This window comes from Neophocaena asiaeorientalis, unplaced genomic scaffold, assembly GCF_003031525.2.
Source record: "Neophocaena asiaeorientalis asiaeorientalis breed wild unplaced genomic scaffold, Neophocaena_asiaeorientalis_V1.1 scaffold9, whole genome shotgun sequence".
NCBI classification, from domain to species: Eukaryota; Metazoa; Chordata; class Mammalia; order Artiodactyla; family Phocoenidae; genus Neophocaena; species Neophocaena asiaeorientalis.
The window spans coordinates 3,222,179-3,247,143 of record NW_020171825.1 but is presented as its reverse complement, the minus strand read 5'-3'; the positions used below and the strand labels follow the sequence as shown (position 1 = coordinate 3,247,143).

The 24,965-nt window shown below is 41.1% G+C and overlaps 1 protein-coding gene across 4 annotated transcripts in view; it reads left to right on the top strand.

Moving 5' to 3' along the window:
• MBNL2 (muscleblind like splicing regulator 2) overlaps positions 1-24,965 on the top strand; it is a 151,884-nt gene that overhangs the window by 121,422 nt on the left and 5,497 nt on the right. For 2 of the 4 annotated variants that reach the window (XM_024739656.1, XM_024739642.1), the window contains one exon: positions 4,193-4,287. The exons of the other annotated variants lie outside the window; for them this stretch is intronic. In XM_024739656.1, the coding sequence (XP_024595424.1) occupies positions 4,193-4,287 (95 nt within the window). The remainder of the gene's footprint in view (positions 1-4,192; positions 4,288-24,965) is intronic. 4 annotated transcript variants of the gene reach the window in all.

The window sequence follows — 24,965 nt, the reverse complement described above, 5'->3', positions numbered from 1 at the left end:
CAAACTGGGTACTTTAATAAATTTTAGGAACAAGTTGCTCCCAACACACTCTCACTGGTGGCTGAGAACATTCACTCAATTGACTGTTTACCATGCGCCCCACAGACGTAGACAGACATGAACCCTGCCCTCCAGAGTTTACAGTGGAAGAGGAGAGGTGGATTTCAATAAATAGCCATAGAAGTATATAATTAAAAGTTTTTATGAGTATAATGAATGAAAAAGTAGAGAGTTCAGTAAGGTTTAAAATAGGAAACTGATTTAAGTGGCATGTGAATGTAGGTAAAAGAACAATTGAACAGTTTTTTAAAGAAGCAACATATACCTCGAGACCTGGAAAATGAAGAATGGGGTAATGATGATTTTAGGCAGGGGGGGAGAGCTGTGAGAAGCCCAGAAGTAGGACAAAAGTGTGATGAGTTCATTTCAAAGAAATGAAAGGCTAATCTGTCTGGAGCTTGGTGCATGGGGGCCAGGGGAGGAGTATAGTGTGAGCTGGGGAGATAGTCAGAGACTAGACCATGGGAACCTTTATCCTAAAAGCAATGAGAAGGCAATGAATCATTTCCAGCAGAGAAGTGAACAGGCCTGTATTGGGGAAGGTTTACTCTGCCAGTAGAATGGAGAATGGACTAAAGGGGGGGACGAGAATGGAGGCAGGAAGACCACTTAGGATGTTACTGCATAGCTGATCCCAGATCATAAAATGGTGATCAAGCCATGAGAAGTGGCAGTGAAGATGGACCAACAGACAAACACAAGATGCTCTTTTAGAAGCAGAACTGCTTTGTCTTATTGGTGAGTTGGACCAGGGAATTTCATGAGGGAAAGTGGTGTCAGGGAGAACTTTCAGTTTGGGCTAGAGCTATGACATTGATGGTGATGTCCATCTAGCATTTCCTGAGGTGGAGAAACAGATGCTGTGGAAAAGGTCAATGCTTGGACATGTTCGATTTGAGATGCTTGTGAGAAATCCAAGTAGGAAGGCCAGATAAACAGTTAGATGGAAAAACCTGGAGCTCAGAGGAGCTATCTGGGCGGGATACATAAATTTGGAAGCCTTGAGCTTGTAGATAGCATTTAAATCCTAAATTGAATTAATACCATGGAGTGAATGACATACCAGAAGAAAAGTATAGAGTAGATGAAAAGGAACCAGACTGAGCCCTGAAAAACTCTAGTATATAGAGATAGAGTATGTGTGTGTGTGTGTCTGTGTTTGCATATGTGTCTGTGTCTGTGTCTGTGTTATCAGAAAATCCAAGGGAAAAGAGTAGTTTATTACGGAGAGAGTGGACAAGTGCTAAATGTTACCATGACTCAGGATGGAAGGGTTCTTACTGATTGCAGAAATACGGAGTTCTTTGATGACATGCAGTTTGAGTGGAGAGGTGAAAATGAAAGCCAAATTGGAGAGGATTGAAGAATAAACGGGGTCAAGGAAGTGCAAATTTATGTGTAGGTAACTTTCCAGAAGTTTGATTGTGAAGAAGTTTAGAAACATATAAGCTGGAGAAAGATAGGGTGTCATGAGGTGTTTGTGTGTGTGTTTTCAGTTGGATATATTAGCACATGTTTGCTGAAGAATCCAGGAGTGGCCCAGTTAAATAGCCTCTTTTCCTGACTAGTTAATGTTGGCCTGATCAAAATGCAGATCAGGCAAAAAGTCTCCCTCAGGTGTGAACAGTTCAGCAGAGAGAATAAAGACGTACACATCTCAGATTCTTCACCCAGTATCTCAGAAGGCCGTTCTAAAACCCTAAGTGGGTACACCTACCTTCATTAAAGACTACTTCTCTGGTACCCATATGACACCCAATCTTCAGTTATCTAAATCCTTACATTACCTTGATTTTCACTCTAAGGAGCTGAACCAGAAGTAGATAATTCCTTTCAATACAATTCTTTTTTCAGTATTCCACAACGTATGTTATATTCATGGTCCGTTTTCTGATTCAAGTACATTAATGTGACCACCCACAGGTAAGGCAGCTATTCCCAAGGAAAGGCTGTAAACCCCCCTCCCTCCCTCTCTCCTTCCCACCCTCCCACTTACCCACCTAGACACCAAAAACCCCTAGCCCTGGTCCTATCCCAGCCTCAGTTCAGTGCTGTTTTGCCTCTGCAGTGTTTAGATTTTATTGCTAGCCACCGCTCCTTTGTCATAATGAATCTCATAACAGAAAATAGGTCACACACACATCCGGTCATCCCGTCACGGGAACCTCAGTCTTCCTACATTGAGGGCTTCCAAGCAGTAATCTAAAATTCACCTGACCTGCAACCCTTTGATTTAGAGGATACAGAATCTTAATTACTGTTTTTCTTTTCATATTGTTATTGACACAAAACATTTTACAATCAAACAAGCAAACTTTTAATTCAATAAGGTCAGTGTGATATAGTGAATACAAAACCTGACCTGGATTTAGGAACAGAATTCTATTTCTAGCCTTAGCCTTGACTCCCACGATGCATGACCTTGGAGTAGTTACTATGCCTCAGATTTTTCATCTGTAAAATACCCACTTCCTACCTTGGAGGATGAACTTGAGAATGTCTGTAAGATACTGCGAGGTCTTAGAGGAAGGTGACTGCTGCATTATCACATGTCATTCTTACTAGAATCATGTCAATGGAGATGAATCAAAAGTGTGAAAAGTAATGAATAATATTGGCTTAAAATAAGTCAGATATATTTGTGCCCACACTGAACATGTGAATGACTCTAAAAGACTGTGTTAACTAACCCTACTTATTTCTGGTTGTGCTTCAATCTCACTTTGAATGTTAACTCTAAACCGCTAACCTGTTTCTTTCCCTTTATTCACTTTTTTCCACCTACCATTGCATGACATGCAGGGTCAGTTTTGTGCATGACACCCGCTACCAGTATTGGTAGGTTCCAACCTTTTTTTATTTGTCTTTTATATTATGTACAATACCTTCACTTGACTGAGATTTATCTCAAAGATCGTAGAAATGCTGTAGGAACTGGTAGATCTGAAGGTTTATTTGGCTTTAGAGTTAATGTATAGGTTTCAAAATGTACTTGTATACTGAAGACAATGACCATCTTAATGTGACTAGAACAACCACTGCAAGACATAAAACCACAAGTACAAGTCTGCTTTTTAATGATCTGTATTTTGTTTCTCTTTATAGTTTATATGGTTTAGCATAAGAAAAAAGAAAAAGCTTACTTTATCAGAGAGGCAGGCTAATTTCATCAATGTTTTAAAGTTTCATGTGGTGTGCCTTTATCTCCTCTTTGCTGTGTGTTAGAGTTATCAGAGTTTCCCAGAAGTATTTATTTTAAAAAAATTATAGATGGATGTATTTTGAAAACAAATGTCTCAACTGCCTTGCTTTATTATCCTTTTTAATTTTGTGTTGATTTATTTGTGATGAGTATTTGTACCTTACCATTCCCTTAGATGTTAACTTTTAATAGTACATACATAAGCTATCCCCACGCATTCCAATGCCTTGGTACAAAAGTCTGTCTTAAGGACATATGGATTAGTTCCACTTAGAGTAAAGAAAAATAAACATTGGCGAAATTTGTCTGGCTGTTTCACAGTGACTGTGTTACAATTGACATCAAGGCCATGATTTCTGCTCTACTGTTTATTGACCCAAATAAACCACAATCCCCAGTAATTCCAGTTCAAGCAGGCAGGCCCAAATCGACCCAAAACATTCAATTTAACTGCAATTAATTCCAAGAAAATTCTAACCCAAATTAGGCCTACATCATCGAGGCTTTGATGTTTTAGAATGATGATTAAAAGTGAATATTGCATAGTCTTCCTTCATTTGGACATTACAATTTTGCGTTTTGGGGAGCACCGTTTATTACAGGCACTGTAGACTCTGACTTGGGAACGATCTAGTGCTGGAGGTAAAAGGGTTTATAAATACATCAACCAAAGTAATCTGCTTTGGCCTTTCTGGGAATCACTGATGATATTTTAAAACTTCCTTTAATTGTACTTGTAATAAGCTATTTTCCCTTTTTTTTATTTCTCTCCCATATGCTTCCTTGCTTTGCATTGTGATTGCATGCCATCTGCTGGTTTAACCCATGATGGCTTGCTGCTCTGATATTCACCATATGCCAAAATGCCACTTCTGTTACCGTAACGCTACACCCTCCTGTTCATTGCTCCCATGGTCCCCCTCCTGAAAGTACCCATGATGCACAGCGCTACGTCAGCCACTGTCTCTGCGGCAACAGCTCCTGCAACAAGTGCCCCCTTCGCAGCAGCAGCCACAGCCAATCAGGTTTGCTCCTTTTAAAGCTTTTCTTTCACAAATCCCAAACTCTAAATGAGTGCTGATAGTTAAAAAAAAAAAAAAAATTCTCAGGGAGAATTTTTTTTTTTCATGTTTATCCATCAGATTTTATTTTATTTTATTTTTTTGATTAGTTTATGGCCAGCATTTGTGGACAGGTTGCACTTATTTAGAGTTAACATTTACTGCAAATAATGATGTAGCTGTGTTTCGTGTTGCGCTGTTCGTTTCCGTACCTAATATTGTGTGATTAACCTGACAGGCTTACATTCCTTTCAGGGCAGCATTACGCATCCAGGGCTTTGTGAATTGTCACAGAAAAATCAGAAAAGCTCACCTGGGAGTGCTTCAGAGCTGGCTGTATTTGGATTCAGTTCATTCAGAGACCCTATTATCTGTTGTGGAGGAAAAGAAAATTCTCCTCTTAGAAAAGTCTCCCCTTTTCCCTTAGTGTCAAATTTGAGGTCTGAATGATTCTTGTTAACATTTCACCTGGGTCCTATGTGCTCCCAAACTCGCTTGGTTCCCAGGTGAGAGACAAACGGTCCTGGAAGAAGAGGACGGGGCCACCGAGTTCACAAAGGCTGGATATAACTGATCAGGGGCGTGTAATTCTTTTGGTTTAACGCATGTGCCAGTGAGACCTCAGATGGACTCTTTCTCAGGGAGGGCCAGCTGGCTGTTTCCTGTCGTCACAGGCTGACTGTAACCCTAACCCCAACCAACCAACTTGCAAACATGTGCTTCTGGTCCCAGGAGAGGCGTAGAAGCATGAACTCTCACATGCCCGGAAAAACACTTGACTGCGCATGCTCTCCCTTCACAGAAGAGCCATTCTGGTTTTGCTGTGAGTGTAGTGGGTTTTTTCTCGTTTTGTTTTGTTTTGACTTTTGTTTTAATAAAATCAACTGTACTGATAAAAGATGGCGAGACATATAGGAGGAGGTGGAGGGAAGGTCCCAGCTAAGGGGATAAACTGGAAAAAATCATGTCTGGGCATAAATAGCAGATTCCAAACTCCATTCTGCAGGCGGGAAGGGCGGAGTCACGCTTCTTTCCCAGCTCTAGTGCATAAGTGATTCCAGAGCCATAGGTTTCATTGCTGAAAAGATAGGCGTGAGTGCACTTATATGAAGGAATAAAAGTAAAATCCTGGGAGCTCCTCCTGTGCCCTCTGAGTTTTGATAAAGCAGAAAAGATCGAGGAGGGAGGGAGGAGAGGCCAAGCAGGGCCTCAGAGGCAATACCAACTGCGGACAACGCTTTAGCTCTTCACTCGCCACCTCAACATGCCAGCTTCCCTCTAAGGAAAGCCAGCTCAGCTTCCAAACAGATAGAACAAAGAACAGCAAATCACTTTCTTAGCTGCGAAGATTTTTTTAAATGATGGGATGGCAGAAGGGAGAGACAGTGTGCGTCCTTCCATCATTAGGTTCAAAGCACCTCTTTTCACATGGTCATTCTTAGTAGGGAAACTGGAAAGGTTTCTTTTACGTCTAAGTCCTGTCTTCCTGAACCATGTTTTTGCGATTTGGGGCAGAAGTTTTATATAAAGTCCCTTCATCAGAAAGCAAGTTTCAAGCATAATAGAGTGTTCGTTACAATGGAATGTAACGTTATACTTTACGGCAAGTTAAGGACTTCTAATACAGAGACCTCTTTCCTGGGAATGGAAAGGAAGTCAAGATAAAGAACTATTTTGGAGTTTTAGGATAAATCCCTTTATTATGATAAATTCTTGATCATGTATCATAAATATTTTTCCAGCCTAATGATTCTTTGGCTCAATTTGGTAGAAAAAACTGAGATTGCATATGTATGCGTAGGTTTATGTATGTGTGTAGGGGAAGCGTAACTATTCAGAAGCTAAAATATATCACTTTTCAGCAGAGTGTGATTGGCGAAGGAACTAACAAGTTAACGTCAATTAAATCCAAAGAAGTACAATTACAGGAGTACCTGACAGTAGCTTCAAGAATCCTAGATTCTCCATTTTGCAGTTTATCAGATGTAATCGTTGCTGGACGGCACTTCAGTGATGACTCTTAACGAAGGTCTGCTTGCACATGAAGACAACAGAAAAAGAAATAGTAGTAAACATATATTTTCAGATATGATATTCTTAATGTATTTTCAACAAGTTTCAAAGAGCAAAGCAGTTACAAAAGAATTTGGAAATTCTTTTAGTGCCCAAGAGTTCAGAATTCAGAGAGATTTCTGATGGCTGTGAAATGACAAGTTTTCATCTTATTAAGATTTCGCCCTTTAAACTCACACTGAATCATGTCCATGTGAATTACATGTCATTTAAACAAAATGAGTCTGTTTCCTCACTTGTAAAAGGAAGATTAGAACTAGATGGCCTCCAAGGTCCCTTTCAGCTCTAAGATTCAACAAACGTATGGTTCCTTACCTGCTGTGCTAAGCCCAACGCGTGAGATTATAAAGGTAAACACAGAGTAGAAAGTGGTGCTACTGATTGCAGAGTTCCGTGCATGATGCGCATCCTTCCTTCTTCCCCTTCATTGAGCCATCTGTCTTTAACACAAAATGTGGTAGGGTTTTGACCGTTTTTGAGTTCATTTGATCAATTTAGACTGTCAATTCAAATAGTTCAAATCTCATAAGTATTTGTAATAAGATACAAGTCATTCAGAGAAGAAAGAACATAGACCAAAACATCCCATGACAGCTCCTCCGGCCCAGGTTTCCTTCACATGTTACCCCATGGTGAGTCAAGTTGAACTGGCAATAAATCTATAAATTCTACCCTCAGGGCTTAATCAAGGTGACAGCAATGAAAGTTTTAACTGAACTTAGACTTGCAGTTTGAAATTAAACGACGACAAGATCCAAATACTTCTGGGAAATAGAAAATTATTTTTTGGTTATTTAGCTCTGGGAGTAGATATGTGAACAAAAATACAATAAACAAATTTACCAACAGCTATCTCCTGTTTCAATTAAGGTCTTTGGGCCTTAATATACAAGTTACACCTAATAATAATAATATTATTATTAACAAATTACTTATAGATACAAGATACTATTCTAAATGGTTTCTCTCTTATATAATACATTACATATTTTTATATATCATATTATATATATCATATGAGAAAGAATACATATGTATAGGATACACTCAATCCTTACTACAGTGTTATAAATATTACTGTCATCCCCATTTTATAGACAGTAAAACTGAAACCAAGGTTAACCAACTTAGCCAAAGTTAAACATCTAATAAATGGTCTTGCTGGAATTTAAACCCAGGCAGTTTGATCCCAGAGGCCTTGCTCTTAACCACCATGCTACACTGCCTCTCTCTATAATTATAAATGAACGGAAGTCACTTCTGCCACAGGTAAAACTGTCTTTAAAGTGAAACTCAATAGCAGCAAGCTCTGTTGCTTTAGGGAAAAATGAAGGAGTTCTGCTAATGCAGCTCAGACTGAGGTGAATTCTAAGCTGGGGAGATGAACTGAATCTGAGCAGAGCTTCAGGCTAGTTATGTAATAGCCAGGTCACATTTAGAAACCATATACATAGTTGATATATATTAATTATGATATAGAACTATTTATTAATAGTCTATGTTATATTATACCCAGTGAGTAGACTGAAAAGTATGAATAATTTCTGTACAAGTAAGATGAGAACTAAGACAAGAAGTGAAAAGGAATTAGTCATTAGTCCTGGTGAAGCAGATTCATGGGCTTCTTTTGTGTGAATCATGGCCCTGGACTTTACTCCCAGCCTCTGCCACTCATCTCACAAGTAGCATCGTGACAAGGGCAATCAGAAATGAAAACCCAGGTACTATATAAGTCAGTCAATTTCAGTTCGCTGATAGAAGGTCAGGATGTATATATACATCTATAGATGCCTATATTGAAGCCAATTTAATCTTAGAGTATACAGTGAAAAAGGAGAGGTCAGCAGCTTAGTATATGGATTATCTAGTTTTTTTCACATTATAAGAAATTTTATTTAATAAAATGAGAGTGCAGACTGAAATCCCTCTAACTTAAATTATTATGGTACTCTATCCTGTCATTGCTTTATTATTTTTTTACTTCAAAAATACATTCTATTTCAAAAGGGGAGAAAATAATTTCCTAGTAAATATATTTTAAATCTTAGTTTCTTCATTTATATACAGAGATTATTCACCTTACCTGATAACATCCTTGAAGGCCCAATTGAAATACAATTTGTATTCTGAGTCTTTCCCTGAACCCCTGCAGCTAGAATTTCTTTTTTCTATCCTCTGAATTCCAGAAGGACTCTATCTGTGTGTTCCTTAAAGCATCATCATTAGATAGATGGAATGACAGTGCTGATATACAACAAAGGGGGGGAAGTGTAAAGCTTAGCAGAGAAAAACTAACAATCCCGTTGGCCAGAGCACCGGTTTTCGTGAGCGGCTACAACGTAGGTTTGATTCCGAGCGTGTAGGACCTTAAATGACAGGGTAAAGGGTTCGCTGGCCTTTATTTGGCCACTGAAGGTTTTCAAGCAGGAAAGTGACGGAACACAACTCTGAGAAGAGCAGGCAGATGGAGACAAGGCAGGAGAGTCTGCGGAGACCGTGGAGAGGCTTTCACAAGAGCCTGAAGTGGGACAGTGGCAGCCGGCGAGTGGCCGACTTTGCCTGGCCTTTGCCTGTTACATAGGGAGAGGCACGTTTAGCCAAAGAGAAACATAAAAATGGTTTCATACTATGGCAAAACCTGTCCAAATAAATGTCATGTAGCAGAAGAAGAGATTTGGGCTGACATGAAAGGTTAACCACAGGAAGTTGCCTCTGTAGGACCTGAATTTAAGGATAGCCTTTGGGCGGACTCCCTGGGCAAATGCCTCCAGGGTACTTGCGCCTAATATGAGGCTCCCCACTCTCTACCTGAATGAGACATCAGAGCCACAAAAGCTCAGACACCTCCCAGGCCTTTGCCTGGAAGAAAGGGTCCCTTCAGATTTGGAGTGAATACGTGTTGTCCACGTGTCCACAGTTAGAGCTATGTGGACGCGGAGGGCAGTTATTCATCTAATTCATTGTGGGTCCTGAGTCCATGCTAGGAAGGCAAATTCTTACATACTGGGTATTAGGAATATTTTAATGGAGCATCCCACGCAGTGCCTTTAAAGCTGGTGAAGTCAATTATATTTCTGGCAATATGTAAACAACACTAATTACATCTCCACAAAGTGCTGACTGGTGTTTAATTATGACCTCAAGGTTTTATCACATCTTCCGCATCCTCTTCCAAAGACTAAATCCATTCAACAGAAAGCTGGCCTTACGAAGAGTTTATTGAAGATTAGTTAATAACATATTATACATGCCTAGCCCTCCATTTATTGGGATATTTGGTAAGTCAGAAAATCCCCATTTTCCAGACATGCCTGATTAGTATATACATAATAACAATTTCAACGGTATCTTACCAGACAAAATAATTACATGCAACCAGATACCTATATTATGCTTTATCAGGCCTGCTACAAATTACTAAAGGGAGATGAGAAAAGTTTAAGAGCATCAGATTTTACTCATTTCTCACATATAAACATGAACACAACTTCAAAGCTATTTGTATATAGATTCTTGGACTTCTATATACAAAGTTACAGTAAATCACCCCATCCTAACCAAGAAGTCTAGAAAGGTAAGGTCATGTTTTACTTAATCTCTCATCTCAAAGAGTTTTCTAAAACATCTATTATTCAAAGCCATCTGTTAGGACTATATTCAGACAAATGTAGGAGGCATTAAACATTCCCCACTATTCACCACTTGACCCGTTTGGAGCCTGTGTTTTTTCACAAGAAAAATCTGGGTTCTGCAAACCCCCAGCGTGGGAGGAGTAGACCCCTGTTAGTTCCCTCCCCTGAAATATGCAGTAGAGCGACTGGCCTCCCTGCAAGGATGATCAAACTGTGAACCACTCCTTTCTCGCAGTTTGCTGGGTCCTGAGAACAGTCAACAGAAAGCAGCTGGGCCCCAAGTATGTTGTGCTCTGAAAGGGCCTGGACAGCAACTGTCCAAATCCAGGGCCTGTTAATAGTGCTCAGGCTGAGACACCATCTCAGCATCATAATATACTAACGTTGTTCAGCCTTCTCTAACTTTGTGCTGATATTCTAACTATAGAGGAAGGTTCCGTTTCAGTAATGGATCTGGTTGCCTCAAATGAGGCAGAATCGCCATATCAAATATTTTGTGGAGAGAGGGAGTGTGTGTGTGTGTGTGTGTGTGTGTGTGTGTGTGTGTGTGTGTGTGTGTGGAGGGAAAGAGGGGGGGGGGGAGAGGGAGGGGGAGAGAGGGAGAGATGTTGCCTCAAATGAGGCAGAATCGCCATATCAAATATTTTGTGGAGAGAGGGAGTGTGTGTGTGTGTGTGTGTGTGTGTGTGTGTGTGTAGAGAAAGAGGGGTGGAGGGACAGAGGAGGAGAGAGAGGGAGATTAACTGGAGCCTGCTGTTTATCTATTCAAATAAAAAAATCAAAACAATAAAAATGGCGGCGTTTGCGTTCAGTTAACACCATTGGTTAAAGCTGCTTGGCAATTTGAGTCTAAATTCCATGGTGCAACGTGGCTGGGGCACTGGAATCCAGTCTTGCTAGTCTGGTGAAAAAAAAAAAAAGATGTTTAAGGTGGAGAGGAGAGGTGGGAGGGCCGCTCCGTATGTCTTAGGTGGAGCTGGATCTGTGAGAACCATATAGAGGCAGATTATTTTTTCTCTTCAAGAAGGCAGAAAATAAGAAGAAAAAAGGCCTCTCATTTTCCTGCCTCAGGAGCAGCTGCTTTGCAGAGCTACCATGAGGTTTAATTAATATATGTATTTGCAGATTCTCCAAGGAAAGGCTAAGTTATGTTAAGTGTTGTAATCTAGTACATTTTCATCTTTCATGAATAATTTACACCTCATGGTGAGAAACTTGAGTAGAATTCTTTTGTATACAGCTCCTAAAGACATAATATCAGTTCCAATTTTGTGCAGTTGAAGAGAAAATGTCAAGGGTCCTTATGTGGAACTTGACTGCCTGGTGGATCGTCCTACTTATTTTACTTCAAATCCCAGCCTCTTTTGCATTTTGATGGAATTTGGGGGAATCTTTTTAGATTGAAAAGTTATATTCCCAGCAGTACTTTGGCTTTTGTTGACCATAATAAAATCATGTTCATTTTTCTAATCGTAGGTTTCCTCTTTGAGAGGAATAAATATACAGCTCATCCTATATGTGTGTTTATTTCCAGCTCTAGATTTGTAAGGGAAGAGAGACTAGGCACAGTGCAGGAATTTGGATCCATTGCCAAGGGTTGAAAGATGAATGGGGTCTCGTTTTTAATAAAAGTTGCTATGAACAGAGAAAATTTTTGACTTACAGGCATCTATCTCCCCAAGTTTTGCCACTGCTGCCTGCCTTCCCACACTTCTACCTGCATGTTTGGGGAAGTCGACAGCCTTGCTGTGTGGGTGGATGGAGAGGAGAGATCCTTGCCGTCTCCTGACACAAAGCTGGCCTGACTGTCACTTCACTTACTGGATATGACGCCATGATGAGTCAAAGACAAACTGGCATGAGGTCCGGCCTCTCAGCCTCTTCCAGCATTCTCTCTGGGCCACATCTCAGGAGTCAATGGCTTCCAAGGTCAGACCTGGCTGAGTCTGCTGAACATTCTAGAGGCCACCAGTGTGGGGAGGTGCTAAGGGTACCCAGGAGTTTACTGCCTAGTCAAAGAGATGTGAAGCAATCAGACAAGGTCACAAAGTGAAATAGTCAAGGATTCAAACATTATTGCATGGGAAGTAAGCTCCACGGCAGAGCCTTGGCCCTAAGTGGGAGGGGGGAGTAAATTAGGAGTTTGGGACTAACATATACACACTACTGTGTATAACAGTGCAGAGGCAGGTCTTGAAGGATGTGTAGGAATTAGATAAGGAACTGGTGAGGTTGTTCCTGACCAGAGTGAAATGTAAGGGGTAGAGCTGGGGATGGGGTAAGGGGCAAGGAGACTGGCCTTATAAATGTACCAGCATCATGCTTTACATGTGTTCTCACCTTTAACCCTATCAGATGGGCCCTATTCTCGCTCTTTAACATGTGAAGACATCAAGGCTCAGATGTGGCCGTGGCTCTAATCAGCAGAATGGCCTGCATTTGACCTCAAAACTCTGACCCTGAGCTCAATGCTTCCCCCTTATCCCACCTTCTTCCCCAGTAGCCTTCGCGGCTCAGATAGGAGTTTCAGAATCAGTTTCGGACTTTATCCCACAAAAGATGCAGACAGAGCAGCTATTACTACATCAGCTCTAAAGTGGGGGACAGTGTAGCTCACACGCACTAAAGGCCACACCGCAGTGAGTGAGGGAGTGAAGGGAAGACACACGTGGGCAGGACTAGAAAATCTCCTTGAGCAGGTGAGGAGAGGTTAGGTTACTGAGGAGGTCAAAAGGCAGGCTGAGGGCAGGGCAGCAAAATGCGAAACGAGAGACTTGCAAACACTCATCTACAGGAAGTGAGTGGGTAGGTGTGAGCTGGGATGGGCCGAGCGCAGGTTAACCGGTAAGGAAGCTACTTTGTTGATGAAGTGATAAAATTGGGATAGAGAGAAAAGGGAAAATGTGGGGAGGGGAGGATGAATACATTCGTCCCTCAGTATCTGTGGGGCATTGGTTCCAGGACCCCGAGTAATACCAAAATCCATGGATGCCCAAGTCCCTTATATAAAATGGCACATTTGCATATAACCTACGCACATCCTCTCTTCTACTTTAAATCATCTCTACGTTACCTAAGACAATGTAAATGCTATGTGAATAGTTGCCAGCGCATGACAGATTCAAGTGGTTTTTTTTTGGAACTTTCTGGAATTTTATTTTTTCAAATATTTTCTATCCATGGTTGGTTGAATCCATGAATTCAGAACCTGAAGCTATGAAGGAGGACAGACGGTAACTAAGAAAATCAAGAAAATTCAGGGAGGCATTTTGATCCTTTACTCTCCCAGCAGCTCTTGCCAGTTTCTATAGTATCTGTGGATTCACCAGCTCTCAGCTCCCCGCCACATCAACCTTCTACAAGACATATCTCCCGATGACTTACATAAATAGAATGGCTCCTGTTGACACTTCTTCACTTTTATTTGTACTATAAAGGAGAAATTTGTTGCCTGGTGTTTTCTGACACTGGTTTATGAAAAACTACAGCTAGTCTAGCACTTAGACTCCATCATGCCTCGGCATCACATATAATGTGCTGAAACTTTTGGTCTGTTTTAACTCTCAGTGATCAAATTATAGTATTATCGTCACTCTCCTTGCTCTGGAGTTTCCAAAGATCTCAGAGTTTATGTCGATGAGCTTCCTATAATCAAATACAGACACTTTTCGGTATTTACCACAATGCATTTCTGGAAGCAGCATCATTAAGCTGAATGCTGTAAAACGTCACCCATTTTCCCATAGTCACTGTTGCCTCAGGCACTGCAGGTCTGACCCAAGACCTGCATTAACTACATCAAAGTTATGAGAGGCAATAAGTCAAAAGAGCAAACTGACTACAACCATGCCATACTTCTACAATAACAGAAAAGGGAAATGATGATGCAAGTTACATTATAAATTGGAACAAGACCCCAGATCAGTAAGGTGGCTTACCCAAGTCACATAAATAATAAGAGAGCCAGGACTAGAACCCAATTGTCTGTGTCCTGCCTAGGGTAGTGTTTTTTCCCTTTCACCACACTGCCTTCCTGAGAAAGTGCTCTAAATAATCATTAAAGGGACCCCAAAGTACTACAGAGCATACAGACAGCACAAAGATAACACAAGCGTCTCTCCATGAGTAAGCTCTTACCAAGTGCCAGACATCATGCTAAGCTTTTATACGAAATATCTCATTAAAACCCAAAATGGCCCTGTAAGGAAATATTCTTCTCCCTAATATACAGATACGGAGACTGCAGCTTTGAGAAGCTGAAAAACTTGTGCAAGGTCATCTATTAAGTGGCAAAACCAGCTATACAACCTCCCCCAAGCTCCTAACCTTCCATTTTACAATGAGGAAAAGGACCTACAATGGTTAAGTGACTCATTCAAGGTTACGTAAGGGATTAGAAACTGATCTCCTAACACCATGCTTAGTCCTCTTTCCCTCCCTCAAACCATAATCCAACATGAATATGCTAGCTATACATTTTTTTGAACAGTCAATGGATTTTCTTCCTCCTTAAAATTTAGAAAGGTTTTGGAGGAATCAAAAAGATACCCACGGATGTTAAACTCAATTCCTTCTTTTTCTCAAAATATTGCTCATAACTCTTCCATTATTCATTCTTTCAATTCTTGTCATTGTTATCCCGAGATATTTGAAAGGGCCAGAGAACCACTTTAGTTATGAAGATCCAGGAGAAAAGGAATTGCTTGAATCAATTCCTATTGTTCATCTTCTTTTCTTTGGTCTTCTCTGACCCCTGTAACATTAAGGATGGCCTTGAACAAGGAAAGAAGTTAAAATAGGGAGATCTAAGGTGTGTGTGAAGAATGAGAAGAAAACCCTACCATATTCCTTTGCCTTGGAAAACTGTGTTTAAGAATTGCTTTCTTTTTTTTTTTTTTTTTAACATAAACTCATAACCTAAGTCCCCTCATTTTTCCTGCTGGTTATGTGAACCTATCTGAGAAGAGGTGAAGGTTTGAAAATTGAAGTATAGGTGTTTATTAGACAAGACTGGGTGTGCAGAAGCGTCCATAAATAGTGGTTTGCTCTAAGCCCAGTGATCTAAGAATTATTAGTAAATGCTATACCTTGTCAAAATATTCATATTCATGTTTTGTGGCATAGCCTAGGAAATTAAAATAGGCGAACTATTACCACAGGATAACAGTAGCACCTGCTTACTACCACCAAGCACTTGTTAATTACATTATCTAAGGCTCACAACTACTTATGCATTAGGGACAACGTTTGATTCCCATTACAGAGAAGAGAAATACTAAGAATAAAAGATGTTGAATCACTTACCCATGGTAACACAGTTATTAGGTCTAGAAGCTGGGTTTGAACTGGATCTAAATTTAAAGAGTAGGAGATGCTGCCTCCCATGGGATGTAACTTTTTTTAACTTGATTTTTTATTTATTATTTAATTAAATCAATTAATTTATCTATTTGGCCACACCCCATGGCATGCGGAACTTCCCGGACCAGGGATTGAACTCGTGCCCCCTGCAGTGGAAGCGTGGAGTCTTAACCACTGGACCACCAGGGATGTAACTTTCTATTGCAGTAGACTTTGATCACTGTATGGTACTGGATGTTGATGCTTTTATAATAAAAGATTTTAGTTTGGAAAATGATTAATATGAATGACAGTCAAGACTTTCACGAACAATAAAGAAGTTCAGCCTATATTTATTTAGTTGTCAGTGACAGGTCAAGATATACATACACAGAAAGGGAAGTGCATTTGACATCTTAGAAAATCCTAATCTCATCAAAATCAAATTTATTATCAATACATATGGAGTGTCAAACAGATCATATAATATTTAAATGCACAAAATTATTAGTTGAATGCCTATTTAAGTAGAAGCTGAAACCAAATTTTATTTAGGATTATGAATTTTCAAATAAATAGACCAAGGGAAGGGAAGCAACATTTATCAAAAAACACTACTACATATCAGACACTTTATATACATTACTTAATTTAATATTCAGTACAACTCTGTGAAGTGTCTCATCCATTTTCCAGAGGAGAGCAAATTTTAAAGAATAATGTGCTTAAAATTCAAGCAGGTTGGAAGTGGCTGGACAGTTTTAGAACTCAGGTTCACTGATCTCCAAATCCTGTTCTCTTGTGTCTCCACCATATTTGAATTAGATTGGAGCTTATGGTCAATGTAGGACTGGGGTGAAGTTCTTTATATGGTTCCCTTAAAAACTGCTAACTACTGAATTTACCTATTGGTTTACAAAGTTTTAACCATTTAAGAAGAAAGTTCCAGTAGAAGCAAACTTTTTAAAAATCCAAGTTCGATATCAGAAATGTCTGAAAATATGGTTAGTTGATGAGACCAACAAGGAAATTCAGATTTCAGTCCAGTAAACAAGAGCTAGAAAGCAGATGAATGAGGGCACCATTTCACCCTCCCAAGGGTGGTAAACGGGCAAGAAACTTCTGTAAAAAAAGAGTCTACCAGGAGGAGTCCTTTCATCCAGGACTCTTTTTTTTTTTTCTAAACAATAATTTTAAAAGAGAGATACTGTTTTTCTCCACTGTTTTCACAGAACCTTACCTTCATATAAATCTCAGGTTAAACGAACATCACTACTTGATTCGTTCTACTTGAGAAGGAATGTTTTGGGCAGCCTGGAGGAGGCAACTGTGAAAGGAGCGACTAGAGGTTAATTCAGTTGTAGGTAAAACCATAGAGCTCAATTCCATAGTATCCCAAGGAATCGATGACGATTCAGGTACGCAAACAGAACAATTCCATTTTGAAGCCCAAAATGGGGAGGATAAAAAGAAGGACGGGAGGGAAAGAAGGAAGGAGGCGTTAAGTATTGGCAAGAAAGGAGAAGAGGGGTTATTGTTTAATGGGCACAGTTTCAGTTTGGAATGACGAAAAGTTCTGGAGACGGAGGGCAGTGACAGGTGCATAACAGTGTCAGTGCACTCAATGCCACTGAGCCGTACACTTAAAAATGGTTAAAATGGTCAGTTTTATGCTCTGCTTACTTTACCACAATATTTTAATTGGGTGAAGGATCTGAATAGACATTTCTCCAAAGAAGAAAGAATTAGGATTGGAAAGAAAGATGCCTAATTATACGTAGGTTTTTGTTTTTTTTAATCCATAGTATAAAATTATTCTTTTCACATTAAAAATTATTTATTGTTGCTGTGTTTTCCTTTAAGAGTTCTCTTTTCATGAAACAGGTAACTGAGTGCAAATGCAAATTCTTCCTCAGTGAACCATGCAGGCTAGAAGCTGAGTCTATTCTGAGGCCATAACAAAAGCCCACTGTTAACCCAGTGCAATGCATCTTCATACTTTTTCTCAACAAATGTTTATAAAGAGCCCACTATGTGTCATGTGAAATTCAAAATTCTGGGAATACAGCAATGAACAAAACAGTCCCTGTTCTTGTGGCTCTTACACTGTCAAGGGGACAGGCAATAAACCAACATGTAAGTAATTACAGTCAAAGTAATTATTATATAATAAGGATCACCTCAAAAAGTAGAGAAGCTGAAAGAATGGGCCTAAGCACTGAGCTTTGAGGGAGGACAGTTAGTAACAGAGAAGTAAGAGAGAATGTAGGAGCTTGCTTTCTTCCTTTGGTTTCTATTTTGCCATCTATTATACCAGGATATTTAGGGCACTTTCTGAGGAGTTATTAGGGAGGACAGATGGCAACCTGGTTAACTACCCACCACACTGCAGAGATGCCAATGTGGTACAAGCAGAGTGAGACACTAAGGCCCAGAAGGGTCACAAAGCTGGTTGGTGGCACAAACAAGCCTCCCGAAATTCCACTCCAGGACTCTCTTTGATTTTTCCTTTGCACCATCATCTTACACACATTGAGTGGTTTTGTTCATCTTTCTCTCGCTGTCTGACACACATACACAAACACCCAGGCAAAGAACTAAAAAGGAAGAAAACAAAAGAAAACTACTTTTGCTGGAAACTTTTAAATGGCAGTGTCATCCTATCAACTTGAGAACCGTGGAAGATGACTACGGCACACAAAGGCACACTTCACGTCCCATGCATGACGTTAACTTACCCTTCTGTTTACTGAATCCCAGCATTTGGTTACTTTTCTGCCTTTGGTGTCTTAAAAGCCAGTTCTTAGCACACTGAATTATACATTCTGCTCCACTGTTTTACTACGGCCAAGATGTGCCCAGGATCCTAAGTCTAACATAATGGCAGTGGATACAAAAGCAGGGCGCTGAGCAGGATTGGGGACTTAATGTTGAATCCAGCAGGATCTTGCTTCTGTGATTTTTCTTGGCCTGATTCTTCAATTTATTACTGGGAGCAAAACCCCATATTGAAAAAAACAGGTTTAAAGGAATGCTTTCGGAATTTCTTTTCAGTCGCTGCATAAACTGGTTTTTAAAGGTAGAAAAAATGTTTTCTTAGATTCTCCCTTCATGTCCAGAGGTCACCTTCCCTGAAGTAGCCTCAGATGTGGGCAGCCTGTCTAATCCCAGACAGCCTTGTTTGCTCCGGATCTCACTGCACATATTCTAAACTTAATATTTTTAGAAAAATATCTTATTACCTTTTCTATAATATTTTACAGTATTTTTAAATAGTGTGGCCCAATTATTATATATTATTTCTTGATGTAGTAGAGGAATTTAGCCTTCCTTAATATACATACAGTCCCTAATTTTAAAAATGTTTGTTCAAAATTCCCTTTGCCACTTGGCTTGGAACTCAAGTAATTTTCCTATGGAGACAGTGGTGGATTTGATGGTTAGGTCTCCAGGCTGGCCTATAATAGTGTACTTAACTGGTGACACTGCTCAAGGATAATATTGTGCTCACAGCATGAAAGAGGCTAAATACCATGTGCATGGATGTTTCCACATCTTTAGAATTCAAGAAAGATGCCAAAAGCATATGCTTAACCCAAAGCCCCAGACAGTGTGTGATAGGAAAGTCCTTCACCTTCTCCACCAGCTGAGGGTAGAGGAACCACAGTCTATGGTTCATGGCGTGATTGGAATGTTTGTTGGGGAAGGTGTGCGGAGTAGGAATGGGATGTACGGCGTGGAACCAAGAATGCCAGAGGATGAATAGGAAGGTAAAAGCTGGAACCTGGTCCTGGGTGGCCACCAGATGCATTCACACCACCCTCTTTCGCATTTGCCTTGGATGCTATAATTGATTTGCCAATTTCTTTTTTCCTGGCTGTCGTGTGGCCCTTCCAATCTAGCATTTTGTTCTACTTCGACCTGCTATGGCACCTGCAGAGCAAACATGGTCGCATAGCCCCTCTCTTCCTGAATGAGCACACAACACTCCCGAAAGCGATTTTCTTTTCAACACTGCTATAGCAACAGGGGGAAGCATGAGGAATAGAAAAGCTCCTCTCCAATGCCTTTCCTTTCTTCCTCATAAATATCATTTTGGAGAAAAAGTCACCCATGAATGATGTATGGATTTTTAGATGATCTGAGGTGTAGATTCCCGTCTCACCATGAAAGCAACAGAAGTAAGCCTCAGCGTTCCCTCAGGGGTGGAGCTGGGAATCGTGATCAAAGCATCGCTGCAATACTCACAAGAGGCTGGATTTTCCCAGGTGACTTGGACTCATGCAAGGAGTGGGATCTTACTCAAATCAAGCAGTTCCATGTATGTATTTTATCCAGATGATATCAATCGCCAGGGTGGACCCTCGTCAGTAATTTTCAGTGAGGCCAGTGTTACTGCCTTTCATACAAAAACTCAGTTAGTAGTATTTTAAATGATAATTCTTAGAAAGTATATCTGAAAAGTCTTTTTGTTCAAATATCGTAGAGTGGAAAATACTAGACAGTCGTGAGTCATCAGCAAAGTGATATGTCATTGAAAACAGAAGAATTAGAGTTTTAAGTGTAAACTTTATATTAATGACAGAAGGCAAAACAATAATCTGCACTGAAGTACCTTTAAGTTCTGCTAAATATTGTGGGCCTTCCCACCAACCTCAGGTTGCTCTTCCCAAGAGTGAAACTGGTTGTCACACTTGAGAATTGTCTCCCACAACCCAGTATATGCCTTTTCTGTATAAATAAAACTCCACTTGGAAAACAAGTCAAATACGGCAGAAGACCCTGCCCTGCCCTGGAAAAACGCACCGCTCAAATAATGAATGTGACTGGTTTTCAAAGTGTCTTTTCATGCACCTCTAATTATCTTTGAACTTTTTATACAATTAAAATTTACAAATACTGGGACTTCCTTGGTGGTCCCCCGGCTAAGACTTCGCCTTGCAATGCAGGGGGTGCGGGTTCAATCCCTGGTCAGGGAGCTAAGATCCCACAGGCCTCGCGGCCAGAAAACCAAAAACAGAAAACAGAAGCAATACTGTAACAAATTCAATAAAGACTTTAGAAAAGGTCCACATCAAAAAAAAATCTTCAAAAACAAAATTTACGAATAGTCATGAAATAAGTCAAAGTTCTTGAAAGTGTTCATTGATCAACACATATCACGAGAATTACTCTGATAACATATGTCCACCAAGAAACCAAAGGCATTTGCTTTCGATGTTAATAATTCATAGTATGCTAATCTATAGTAATCTACCCTAGAATTAAGTACAGAATTCTCTGGCAGCCAAAGATGTACAAATGTCTTTCTGCTTTTGTATAGTTTGCTTCAACCAAAATACAAGTTTCACCTCTCAGACAAAACCAGGGAATTTCAGACAGTAGAGGCTTCCATGGAGAAGACGTGTGGAGCGCTAGGGAGAAGATGCAGAGAATATTAAATAACGCAGGGCCTGGAGGACGGAGGAACACCAGTGGAAAGTAGCGAAGAGCGACATGAGTGAGAGAACAAGAAGAATACCGTGAATAAAGACAAAGATACTGGGATGGTGAGCAACAGGCTGGCCTCCTTAGCTTGGCCATATTTTTAGGAAATTCCATCCAGTTGTCTATTTTTAGATTAATGATAAGTTTTGTTTAAGGAGACAGTGAAACATCCCTTTCTTTAATTATCTTCTGAGGAAACAGGGCCCTGTAACCATGAGAAGAGATTTCTAAGAAATATTCTAAGTCTAGAAGTTTTCTTCAGGTGCCATTTTTGTTTATCTGCCATGTTTCCATCCTCTGAGTGATTCTGCCCCCAGCCTGGAATAGTTTTCCTTTTATCTATATAGAAGATGGGGTGGGGGGATGGGGATGAATGTTTCTTTTTCTTGGATATTCCTGAAGCCTTAGCTGTTCTGAAAGGGTAAGAGATGTAAACTCTCCAAGGGGTTCTTTTCCTGCCTCCACTGCAACCTCTTGCTTGTGAGAGGCCTGTTGGTCTTCTGTAGTTGCCAACATTGTGGCATTATGCCTCGGTAAGTTCTTACTTATTCAGCCATCCATGCAACCAGTAATTAAGAAGTGCCTCCTATATAGCTAGTCCCATCCTTTTTACTAGGGATCTAAAGAGGAATGAGACAGTGCCCCTGTCCTTACGAAATTCGGTTGTGCTGTGGACCCAGTTAATGCAACAGCCCTGCTTGGAAATGTCTGCTTGAGCTCTTATGCTAGTGGTATGCAGATCCACTGAGATTCCTTCAGATTTCAGCAAGGCCACACAGATATTTGATAAGGTATATTATATCTACCTCTCCAAACTCAACGTTACAAAGACAGTTAGTATTGAATGTTTAACTGAAACATTCATTAGCCCTCTTTTCTAACTGTTTCTCGTGGTTTGGATCCCTAGAAACAGTTGGTCTTTTCACTGAAATGTTTTTTTCTATCATTTAAGCCAAGCAGTAAGAGTTCTTACTGAATTTACTACTGAACTAACATTTTAAAGGATAACTCATCTGACATCTCTGAATGTGTGCAATGAACACACTGACATAAGAAGTGCGAACATGTCTAGAAGTCATCTAGAAGCTCACAATTTCCAAAATTATTTATATGTACATTTCCTGGAGATCAGCCACAAGGTAGAAAACTCAGAAAGTATTAATACTTGATACCTGTGAAGCACTGAGGAAATTATATGTTGATTTATCTTCTTTGAACCCTCTTGCCTGAGTGCTAGTTAGTTCCGCTGTTGAGTTCGTGGTATTCACGCTTTCAAGTTCAGTGTTTCAGCTTCTGCACAGACTATTTTGCTTTCAACCGAGTGCATTTCTCACTCTGGTCAGCTCTTTTTCAAGTGCACACCAAAGGTAAGGGCACATGATGGCTCATTCTGAATCCATCATCATCTTGGAAAAGACAAGGCAATATGTATATTTCGTATCTGGTGAATCAGTCAAGGGAGGTCAGTAATTTCTTCTTAGGTAGAAGGTGCCGGTGGGTCAAGTACCCTGTTCCTTTGGGTGAAAGCCAAATGTCTGAAAGTTGCAGGATGAACTCCCCATTAGACGTGCTCTCTTGATCCCGCCCACCATCACCAGCGCTGCCTCCCTGGATGATGCCTTCAGCCTTGGCTACTGCCCGGCTCAGGAAGCTAGCAATCCAGGCTTAGTAGATATCTCCTTCAAGAAAGTAAGGCTCAAGGAGAACACAAACTAGCAGCTCAGAGCTGAATTCAGCCCAAAGATATATCTGACCCATACAGAGTTGTTTTCCGTAATGTGAATCAGCAGCTGAATTTCCAGCTTCTTTTGGAAGATGGAAAGGTCAGGCACTATAGAGCCCAGGCTTCTGCAGGTGACAGGTGGCTGGAGGTGAGTACCTGCTGCTCCATTCCTTCTAGGCACGGGCCCTTCCATCTGCCACACTTCCAGGCTGATCCACCCACTTATGCCCATTTCCTGCCTAGCCCCAGTAGGCTTAGCATTCAGGCAGTGCCTAACCCGGTCCTCTTTGCAGTGAGCTTGACTGCCATTGCACTGTGAGTCAACGGTAGGCATTTCACTGGGGATGCAGGGGTTATTAAATGGCTGCTCATAACACATTTGGTGGGGAAACAACCCATTTAATGTTCTTTGAGGCCATTCATATTTTGTCTTCAGTATATACAAATGAGACTCATTGTGTCCTGGGCTCATATGGGAATCATTTACGGATGTGGATTAAGCAGAATCTTTACATTCTTAAATCCAACCACCTGAAGGAGATGTTCATTGCTTGGTAGACTCTGTTGCAGCCAACTGATACTTTTGCCTGCAGACACTCTTGTTAAAACTAGAGGGTCCGGGCTTCCCTGGTGGCGCAGTGGTTGAGAGTCCGCCTGCCGATGCAGGGGACACGGGTTCGCGCCCCGGTCCGGGAGGATCCCACATGCCGCGGAGCGGCTGGGCCCGTGAGCCATGGCCGCTGAGCCTGCACGTCCGGAGCCTGTGCTCCGCAACGGGAGAGGCCACAACAGTGAGAGGCCCGCATACCGCAAAAAGACTAGAGGGTCCACTGAAGATTTATGGACGCAATCATTTTTTGAGATCAAGTGTGTCTTTGTCTTAAAAACAGAATCACCGATTTGGTGGGCATCAGCTATTCTCATTTTTGTGTGTTCTCCTTTTAGTGGAAAAAGAAATTGAAAATAATGCTTTCAGTTCAAGATTTTGATTTACCATAAAAGGTTAGCTAGAATCTTATTTTAATAATTTAATCCCCATCTTCATCATGATTCTGTTATAGAAAATAATACTTATTTGAGTCTATCAGAGAGATAAACAGAAATACAACTTGTTCAATATGTTCGATTTCTTTCCTATGATACAGCTTGCCAGGGCCCCTTAGAAGCTGAAGCGGTGGAACTCTGATTGGGTAGGGGCTTCTGCTGTCATAAGCAGACATGTTTGCAGCATCCGTCTGGAGGAGGCCTAGGGTAGGATGTGGTTGACCACCCAGGCAGGGATGACCTAGCAGGGAGCCTAGCAGCCCACAGGTCCATCAGCAGTTGCTATGCACCTGGTTCTTGCACACTGTCATTGCTGCCTCTCATCCAGTGCTCCAGGCTCTGTTTGCTTTAGGCCCTACCCCATGGCCTCGCCTTTCCCTGATTCCCAAGCTCCCAGAGGGGTTCTGAGCACTGACCTCCACTGGCACCCTGAGAGGCGCAGACCTGCTCTTTGGAATCACTGTCTCCTGGTCCCATCCCAGACTGTCACTACACCCTGGAGGGGATTCCCATGCCAGGGAGCAGAGTGAGCTAACATCTCTAAGCTCATGCTGGTTTGCACAAGTACTTGGTATACTGTGCAAGCCAGCTGACACTGTTCATGCTGCCTTCTCCATGTCTGTGAAATATGACCGGCAATACTGACATAGCTCTTAAGGCTTTGATAAAAATTTCTTAGTACCTCCTGGAAAATCAGGGGAGTATCTATTAAAATTAAAACAGAGACAATAACGATGCTTCAGGGAGGGGACTTTTAGGGGACCTAGTGTAGTAGCTATTTCTCTGACCTCTACATATGCTGGCAGTCCCCAGGGGAGTTTTCGACTGACCTTTCCAAAAAAGCATGGGCTGCAGTGCCTGGAGGTTGAGGAAGGAATTTTGGATATCAGCCTCAGTTTTGATGAGTTCAGGGCAGGAAGGATGCCACTGACAGCCAGTCTATAGAGGTCACTTTGGTGAACTGTGGTTTAATTAACCATTGTTTTAAAATAGACCAGCTCAGGATTAGGACTTGTCAATATCAGACTTGGAGCCCATGTTCTGGGACCACATATAAGCCTGTTCTTTTAGGAATTTTGTATCTATATTGAAATATTCAGGTACCTCCTGAAGCTTTTTTTTTTTTTTTTTTTTGCGATACGCGGGCCTCTCACTGTTGTGGCCTCTCCCGTTGCAGAGCACAGGCTCCGGACGTGCAGGCTCAGTGGCCATGGCTCACGGGCCCAGCCGCTCCGCGGCATGTGGGATCCTCCCGGACCGGGGCTCAAACCCGCATCCCCTGCATCGGCAGGCGGACTCTCAACCACTGCGCCACCAGGGAAGCCCCCTCCTGAAGCTTTTGA